Here is a 9,877-nt window from a genome sequence, read left to right on the forward strand (position 1 = left end):
GAGCCGTTATATCTATAATGGCTTATCATTAGTTATTATTATAATAATATAGTTTAATACACAGTCAGGCACATTTACAATGGCTATAGAGCCCAAGGGGTAAACTTAAGGTACAAACCTCACAGCATCCTCTCGCTCTTTCTCCCTTTTAATACCTAAAGTGTATGTGTGTGTATGTGTACAGTAAGTGCCAGTAAAGGAGGTATATGCCAGTGAATTTGAAGCCATTGAGGAGAAACGCTGTCCCATCCCTAATTAAAGAATTATACAAGCTCACACACACACACTGACCCCGGGAACACAATCCCCATGGCAACAACTACGCCGTATAAACAGCCTGAAACTGAGAGCTGCACATTACACGCTCCTAAAAGTCCATCAGTGATTTCTAGGCAAACACACGCTCCTAGCTATTACAGTAAGGGCAGTGTACACACACGCACCTGTCCCTGTGAGTGCAGCACAGTGAATAATGGAGGTAAAGGGTCAGTTTACACATTTCACCCATGCAAATAGTTTGGATTGGATTTGCTCGGGTTCTTACACATCCATCTCTGAGATGTATGGTTTCATTTCAATACGCAATAAAGAATAAAAAATTAATTCCATTCATTTCCATTTGTAATGTTGTCGAGGCACAAATCTCAGAGACGGATTTCACACATTTTCTGCAAATAAAACCAGAACTATCTCCAGGCTAGATATCATATGTTTTTGTTCATAGTTTGGGTGAACTGGCCCTTTAAGGGGCATTGTCAGCGGAGTGTTTGGTACAGTTTGTGTGTTACAGGGAGAAGGGACACCAGAAACAAACGGTGTATAACAAAGATGATGTTTAAGCAGAGAAATTTAAATTTTTGGCATAAATCTCAAAAACAGACAAAAGTAATTACCAGGTACTGTACACGATCAACAAGGATGTGAGAACAATCACAGTGGGACTTTTGAACAACTCACAGTTCGTATGCATATCTATTGCGTTATTACAAATGTTACAGGTGGAAATGTGTGGGCAACTCTACCAGAGAGTTTGATATGTGTGTCGACATGCATCATTTTATGTGCATATGTCTCACCGTGTGACTGGAGTCAAAAGACTTTTTTTTCCAGGGTTTAAAAATGATTGCAAAGGGAGTCCAGAGGTGGAGCGCTGATAATGCCGCACTATTAATAGAGCAGCTCAGGCTGTGCAGTGAACTGAATTCCCTGTTGGAAAAGTTGGCCAGCCATTACGCACCGAGCGTGACAGTGATGCCGTGCAGTAGCACAGGCTGGCCACAGAGAGGTGCTGTTACAATCACCCAAAGTGTTACATGATTCATCCCTGACAAAGGGACCGGAGGTTTAACTTCCTTTACAAGGAGCACAGTGACAATCTGCACAGGCAGCAGGTTTCTGATGGCAGTGTCTGTCTGTATGTGTCATTGCTGAGCAGATGACTGTGAGTTTTCACTTTCTCTCACTATAATTATCTGTTTCCGTTTGTGTAATTGTCTTGTCTGTCTACCTTCAGATGATTGTCTTCTGGCAGGATTGTATGTAGAGAATTCACATTTATTTTATACAGTGAATTGTTTTTGTCTTGATTCCTTTAAGAGCTTATAATACACTTCCCCCCCCACCCACCCCGACATCGTTGGCTTTCTTCTCTCGGACGGAGCGAAGAGCTTGGAGGCAGTGAAAAGTTTTCTCTGTGAATACAGATGCAGTTATTGCACCAGACACAGAACAGCACTGGTTTGCGGTCACACACACACACACACACACACACACACACACACAAAAAAACCGAGTCTGTTCTGAGGAGACTCCACAGTCATCGAGAAACAGATGCCAAAACCGGTTTCTCTCTCGGTCTTCACGTCCATGAATCTTTTGATGCATCCATCCAAAGAGACCTTCGATCGCTTCTGTTCCGGTTTGTCTTCCAGAAAGAAAGGCCCAGGAATTCCAGGGAAGGAGTTTCATGCCGACAGGTCTGATATGACCAGTTTTTCCATTTTATTCCCAATCTCTCCCGGGACTTGAAGCTCCTCGGATTCATAGTCGTCATCAAAGGACCTGGGAACACAACACACACACACACACACACACACACACAGGTTAATTGTTGCTATAGTTTCATTGTTTTGACAATCAAGGGATGTGATCTTTAAAAGCACAGACAACCAGCTTATTAAAAACAGATTGATTGTGTTTCAACACTTCTCGCCATGTATGTAAGTGTGTGTGTGTGTGTGTGTGTGTCGTACCCCTCATGTAGCTGCTCATTTGCAGTCTCCTCCGCCACCAGTATCTCATACTCCTCTGAGGCGTATTTATCCCAATCAGATGGCTCTGGACCTTCACTATCAATGTCCTGGAACAACACATGAGAGAGAGAGAGAGAGAATGTCATTCTTTTTTACAAAATAGAATAAGACACAAAAAGAGAAGTAGCTCTAAAACTATACAAATGCATGGGACGTGGCAGTGTGGAGGATGTTGTAAAGGCAATCTGTTATCTGGTCTTGTACTGTCCTACTCTTCATATGCTCATCTTATGTTTGTCCTACTTACAGCGATTGGGACCAGAGAACAATGTGGTCATGTCCCCTTGATATTCTTGTATCTCTAGATGTGTCAGCTTGTATCTCTTGTATCAGCTAGATGTGCGTAGTTGCTCTAATTGTATTATGTGTTCGTTGAACTTCACTGCAGACTGCTTGACACTCTGTTGTTTGTTGTTCCATTGTTGCAAGAATAAAGAGCTCACTTCCAACCAAGTATCTTTATTTCAGTGTAATAGATTCACTTCTCACCACCCTTTTAATAGTTTGTATCGGCAGAATTCCACGACAAACAGTGGAAAAGTGAAAGATTAAGGAATATATTGGAGAACAACTGGCTTTAACTGATAGATCTTGTAAAGCATCTTGTGTGAGAGTAAATTGATTCAAGTCAAGTGCTGCTCTTTTGCATGAAGGACTCCGCATCCCTTACTCCCCTTCAAAATCGACAGCTCCTGCAATATGCAATAATATTACATATGAGAGATGTAAAGTCACACCTTTTGCACAGCAAATGGGTCTCTTTGTTCGTGGTCCAGGTATTTCTCCAGGTTGAAGAAGGTGTCAAAGAATATGTGGGCCATCCGGCAGCGCTTCAAATCACCGAGGGTTATCTTACCTGGAGAGAACAACATGTGCACAAACACGTGTGAAGTTCAGACAGCAAGGTGAAAAGGATGACTTGTGGCTATTAGAAATTTAAAAAAGCAACAAGGGTGAGATAGTGCTGGCACTAACCTAAACTCTCAGGTTTGACCAGGTCGAGCATCTGGCAGAGCAAATCCTGGAAGGGCAGAGGTTCAATGCCCATCCTTTCCATCCTCTCACACTGTTCCTCATAGAAATACTCCAACTCAAACATGGACAGGACACCATCGCCATCCATGTCCATGCAGCGGTACCAGTACTCTATACTGGAGAGAGGAACGACACACAGAATATTACACATTGACACATTCACATTTGAAAATAAAGTGACCACCAGCCCGGGATGTAAAAAGGTTTTTGAGACACACGCAGATAGAAAAGAACGCTCAAACAGCTGCTCCATCACACGGGACTGAGCGATTGTAAATCACCTGGTGGGATTTTTCTTGTCTTCTTCAGACATGAGGAACCAGACGAACTCGGCGTAGCTCATCCTGCCTTCCCTCTGCACAGCGTTACCCCTGGAAACAAGAGAGACACATTCAACACTGACATTATGGTGAAGTAATCAGCCCCCCCCCCCCCGGTGTTTGCTCATGTCTGTGTTTCCACTTACCGAGTAACAGCCCCTGAAAACAATCTTTCAATGATTCTGTTCGAGGATGCTGTCAGAGGAGAGAGAATGGGGGGGGAAAAATAAGCAAATGTCATTTTCTTTCTAAAAGACACAGAAACAAACGGATACTGTTGTAAACCATTGCACCGAGCAGTCACTTGCGTAAGTACTGAGTAAGTGAATTAAAATTTGGCTAAGTGGCCATATAATGCAGTTAACAGTGTAATGCGTTTCACATCATAGAGCGTGAAAGTGTTGAGTCTGGGACAAACAGCTGTTGTTTTTGCACAAGCTAGTCAGGGCCCAACACATGGAAAATAAGCAAACGAATGTGCCAAATCCAAAAACAGTCTGTTTCTGATTCTTTACTGGACACAATGTTTTATTTTTATTTATATAGCCCATTATCTTAAATCACAAATATGCCACAAACTGTACAGCATATAACTTCCTATTTAGATTATAAAGTCTGGATTCTTTCTTGATGCACTTTTGATTTTCTTTTGTACAAATAACCCCCATGTGTGGACGTACTTCAGTTTGGGGAAAATAAACCCTCTTGCTCTTTGAGTTGTCCTTACCATGGTCGTTGTATCTCGCCAGGTCTTTGGGGTCAATGTAGAGGTCATGGTCAGTGTCCAGCTCCCAGAACTTGCAGTAGATGACGTAGAAGTGTTCGTAGGAGAAGTAGTCAGTGATCTGGTTGATGTCGTCCTCCTCCTCCAGCAGGGCCAAGGTCTGCAGGAAGTTGCTCCTGCGCAGCTCCATCATGGTCATACGACCCGTCCACGAACGGTTCACCACGTAGAATATCCGTTGGATCACCTGGGGTAACAGAGGATCCAGATGGTACTTATTACCAGAGAATCAAGAAGTGCCACCACAGAAGAATCAACACAATGATTATTATAGCCTCTTAAACTAAAGTATAGAAGTGTTAAAGGTACGGCTACAGAAGTAACAGATGTAGTCATTACATAAATATGTTATATTAGAGAATTATGTTGATATGTGCCTCTACTGTTTGGTTGAGCAGAAGTGAAACACAAAAGCACAGAGCTCGTGAACACATCATATAAATAGAAAATGTAAAGTATTAAGATAAATGTTGTTATGTTTACAACTGATATTTTTGTCCTCATTCATAATATGAGTAGGAGAGGTCTTTAGCATACAATGGAAACAAGGGGGGGGGGGGCTGGGGGGGGGGGGGTCCCTGTCCCTGAAACACAACACTTAGGCTTAGTAAAGAGCGGATTAGCACCCATTTCCTGGTACATGCACTGGACCTCCCAGAGCTACTAATGTCTCATACAGTAGCGGGTCAGCTGGCCTAAACTGAAGGAAGTGTCTTAATATGGGCATGTGGAGAGTCAGGGCCTCTGCTGTAGAGGGCTGCGGGGGGGGGGGGGGGCATCAGTGTTTCCGTGACGTCCCCTGACGCATCAGAGCACGGACTTCTCTGCATCTCTGCACTTCTACGCAACAAATACTCAACTTCTAAAGCACGTGTTGCAGCTGTCCCGATCCACACACACACATACATACACACACACACACACACACACACACACACACACAGTCTGCTGACTACGTAGAAGGAGTAAATTGTGAGAAGTCACTGAAATTTAACCCTGATGGTCTCGACTATTTAACGCTTTGCACGCTGCAGCGGTGGAAGAAGGATTCAGATATTTGACTTAAGTAAAAGTAATAATATCACAATGTAAAAATGCTCCATAACAAGTAAAAGTCCATTCGAAATGTTTCTGACATACATATTATTTATAACCTCATCAAATGTTTGGTATGATACATCCGTAAAATCTTAATTTTACTAGTAACAAGCTGTGAAATATGTGAAATAGCTCAATTATAAAGTATAAATGAAGGAAAAAGGGCAAAAAATAGAAATAATTAGGTCAATTTAAAGTACATTAAAACTATACTGGAGTGCAAAACTTGAGTGAATGTTTTTTAGTTACTTTCCCCAATGTTTATTTGTTTATATATCTATGACATTATCTAAACATTATGTTACAAAATAAAACAGCTGATAGAATTTCTCACGCCATTTACCGTTGTTATGTAGCGGGAATGGAATTCAGGTGCATCCTTGAGAAACGTGAGCCCAGGATGTGTATCCACGATGTCCTAATGAGACAAAAACAAGCAGGAAGAAACATCATTTAGACGGCACACAGTTGCTCGTCTGATTTATCAATGTTTTGTACCTATTCTAAGATTTATATTTACTTTAAGTCTCTTTTATTTAGTATGTAAATGTTAATTTGATCTTAAGTATTTATTTCCTTTATTTTTTTAAGATATTACCTTTCTCTTTTTGATACTGTTCCAAACTCAAAATACAATCCTGTGTGTTTTACATCGTCATTTTCAAATCTGTGACAGCACATGAATGTGGTTTTGTGCTTCTTTGGTGTAAATGGAGATGAGTGACCGTGTGCTGAATGTATAATCTTCTTCGGCCCAATAAAAACATATTATAAAACAATGATTGATGGATGTTGAGAAGACATTTACCTGCATGAGAGGGATGAAGTCCTCCTGCTCCAGGTAGTTACAGCTGGGTTTGGCTAACAGGGAGATGAACCTGGATGCATCATCGTGGCAACTGTGCAACAACCTGCAGGAGAGGAGACAAGTGAAGTGTTGGGACGTTTCATTAATAAAACCCGATGAAGGTTATGACATCACTAAAACTTTTATGAACATGAGGTCTGTCTTACTTCCTCCAGGTTGCAATGAAGGAGTGAACAGAGACAAAGCCCGTCCTCTCACCACCTGCTGAGTAGAACATGGGGGCCTTCCAGTAAAGTGGACACCCGCATGCCTGAACATAAAGACAACAATACCATTACCTTACCCTGAAAAACAATCGCAAGCGTGTTTGTTTCCAAGAATCACAGATCACACTGCTGACAAAGGAGCGGCAGCATTACAACTAACAGCATTGCAACAACCAGGCAATGAAAACATAAATGTTAATCACACATACGGTAAATGTTAGTGCTGATCTTCTCATCTTTTATGCAGGTTCGTTAAGAGTATTAAATAAAAAACAGAAGTAAGTTTCTAGATTCATGAACATTGTAATGTCTGTTGTTAAACTGCTGACCTTTGCGATCTTGCCCATTTCATATATGTCGGCCTTCTCCTCCTCAAACTCAGTGAAGGCCGTCTCGATGGCAGCGATGGCTGCGTCGTGGTTGGTGGCCGGGCCCATGGCAGGGAGTCCACGGGGGTAGTAGAACCTGGGAATGTTGATGGCAGGGGGAGGAGGGGTGACTATCACCGGAGCCGGAGGAGGGCTGGGTGAGCGCGGAGCGGGGGTTGGTGTGGAAGGGGTCAGGGCAGGAGCTGGCGGAGGTGTGCCTGGTTTCTTCTCCGGTTTGGACTGGACCTGAAAAAAGAGAAGCGGGGGGATCATGTTTGGGAATGGACAAGCGGGGCTGGGGGGGGGGGGGTGCGATTACCTGTGGTGGTAACTCTACACCTTGTATTTGAAATTATTTGAATCATTAATCGGTTATAATTTCGAATAAGGATGTTGTTAATTTTATCATTTTCATATAGTTTGTGAACCAAATCTCAAAAGACAGAAGAAGAAACATCTTACACTCGCCAGCATGGACACTCTTGCTGCATGATTTTATGTATATTTTATTTGAATTAATACCTTTTTATAAATCAATACACTGCAGAAATGACTTTTTCCAGCATTGAAGACAAGACACAACTTTTACGAGGATAAAGGATCCAAGTAATGTGGTGGAAAATCCCAGTGAGTCATAAAAATAATGTACAAACAACGAGAGACTTGTTTTATATGTCAGCACTTTTCAAATGGTTGGCAAGAAAAGCTCCAGGTGGCACAAGACTGTGGCACTGAAGATGATGTTGGGCTTAACTTAATGTATCATAGTCTCTGAAAGCATAATAAGATAAAGATGGTTTGTTCAAAACCTTTCAGCTTTGCATTTCTGGGCACCAAATGTGACCCTATGAATTACAAAAAAAATATATCCTCTGGTTGAAAATTGGAGTCAAATCAAATGACCAAAGAGGAAGAGAAAATACTTCAGTGAGTTCCAGGCAGCCATCTTTATTTGATACCCAACACAAGACAGAAACGGACCCATACGTCGTAGACTGTGTTCAGGAAAAGCTCTGAACACAAAGACTTTATTACCAATGTTTTCTAATTCAAAAGACGACAACGTCCACTACTAGCAACGACAAAGTGAGACGTCCGACACAAGACTACATTTGCTGTAGTTCAAGGGTGATGACGTAAAAGGTTACAGCTTACACAAAGTGTAATGGAAAGACCTGGAACCAGAATTTAATTACCACTATTTAAATCAGTGTGTTGGAGCAGGAGCTCCCTGATGCCTGCAGTGTGTCTTCTTGAGGGCCTCCATACTGTGTGTATGTACTGAGCAGGACAGCTGTAGCGGTCCTCCCCCTCCCACTCTCCTTCACAGAGTTCATTCTCTATTCCTGCTACCCCTGCACTATTAATACCCTGCTGGTATCTGCCTCAGAATAGATTGTTGTCCCCGGCATGTGTATGAAAGCAACAAGATGAATCTATTGTATGCATGTATGTGTGTGTGTATGATATACCAACAGATGTGTGTAACAGAGAGAAACAAAGAGATATACATTTAGACATTATTATTGTGTGTGTGTAGCGTCTTGATTTCTGATGAGTTTGCATTTTGCGTGCACGTCCAAACTTGCACCCCGTCCATCCTGCTCGTTGCACCGACTGACCTGTTGCTGCTGGAAGGACTTGAGTCTCTTCTTGAAGCGCGAGGGGAGGACAAAGTCACACCCCCTAGCCAGAAAGGCCAGCTCTCCCCTCAGGTCAGGGTCCCGGCGTAACGATGTCTCCTTGATCATCATGGTGGGGGACGGGACGCGTAACCCCCCACCAGGCAGGGCCACCAGTGCGGCTACTGACACGGCGACTACAAACGGATCAGCTTGCCCGGCAGCTAAACAACCGCTGAGAGGAAATCAAGTGGACTGTAGTGAAGAAGTCCACTTAACAGCTCAATATCCACTAACCAATAAAATGGCCAAACACCTCAGGAAAGCATGTGTGTGATTACAAAACGCTCACACTGACAAAATGTCTCTCCGGGCTCCACACACATGTACAGGCTCCCAAAGCTGTGTCCTGTAACGCAGTAATCCAGCAGGGTATCTGTGCAAAGAGATGTTCCTTAAGACTCCCGTGCCACTGTGCAGGCCGGGAGGCAGAACCATGGTACTGGGCTGTTTTATGACCAATCGCAGCCCCAAACAGCAGCTTCTCTCTGGGGTAGAAAACTTCTGATGTCCCCCTGTCAGCTCAGGATGTATGCATTTGGTGTAGTCTCACTGGTGCCTGTCGCTCTAAGCTCTAAGCTGGGCTCTGACAAACTGTACTGAGAAACATGAGCCATGCCGAGGTCTGGCAACACACACACACACACACACACACACACACACACACACACACCGGCTGTCCTGAGCATTAGGGTGGGGGGGTGGGGAGGGGTTTCAGCCATGTTGCATATCTGTGTGTAGTGTTTTGCAGGATCTGAGCCCTCCTCACTGCCTGCCTTTGACTAAAGTTAGCCAGAGGGAAGTTACAACTCAAAGTGAGTGATCCAAATACTTTTTACTGCCGACAGGAAGGTTAGGTCAGTTCTTCAGCACGAGTGTGTCGGACAAGTAAGCCGAAATATTTTCATAGAGGAAATTAAGATGGAGTGTTGAATCAGCGGGCAAAGCACCTGTTGTTGACATGCAGTCATTTTACTGGGCTTGCTTGGAAACTAAACACTTCCATTCCCTTTTGCTAAAACATTAAAATCCATGCGAGTCACTCTTGATTAGAGCTGAAACTAACAATTATTATTGTTGCTGATTCGTTTTCCAAATATGATCATCAAAAAATCATTTGGCTAATCAATGAATCACCAAATCCTTTTTAACTCTACTGTTGATTGACACCTGCCAAAAGACTCTAAAGCTGTCAGTAGGATTT

The 9,877-nt window shown here is 42.9% G+C and overlaps 1 protein-coding gene across 1 annotated transcript; it reads right to left on the minus strand.

The window, feature by feature from the left end:
• Window positions 1-1,637: 1,637 nt before the first annotated feature.
• Window positions 1,638-9,285, minus strand: LOC115027141 (protein phosphatase 2, regulatory subunit B'', alpha). The gene is made up of 12 exons (XM_029460222.1): window positions 8,614-9,285; window positions 6,953-7,237; window positions 6,564-6,667; window positions 6,358-6,460; window positions 5,893-5,967; window positions 4,395-4,638; window positions 3,814-3,862; window positions 3,629-3,718; window positions 3,288-3,463; window positions 3,050-3,168; window positions 2,253-2,359; window positions 1,638-2,061 (listed from the first exon to the last, which is right to left on the minus strand). Exons 1-12 carry the CDS (start codon window positions 8,743-8,745, stop codon window positions 1,965-1,967), a joined length of 1,581 nt encoding a protein of 526 aa, XP_029316082.1. The 5' UTR covers window positions 8,746-9,285; the 3' UTR covers window positions 1,638-1,964.
• Window positions 9,286-9,877: the final 592 nt, after the last annotated feature.

The sequence above is a fragment of the Cottoperca gobio genome, chromosome 22, assembly GCF_900634415.1.
Source record: "Cottoperca gobio chromosome 22, fCotGob3.1, whole genome shotgun sequence".
Taxonomy (NCBI): domain Eukaryota; kingdom Metazoa; phylum Chordata; class Actinopteri; order Perciformes; family Bovichtidae; genus Cottoperca; species Cottoperca gobio.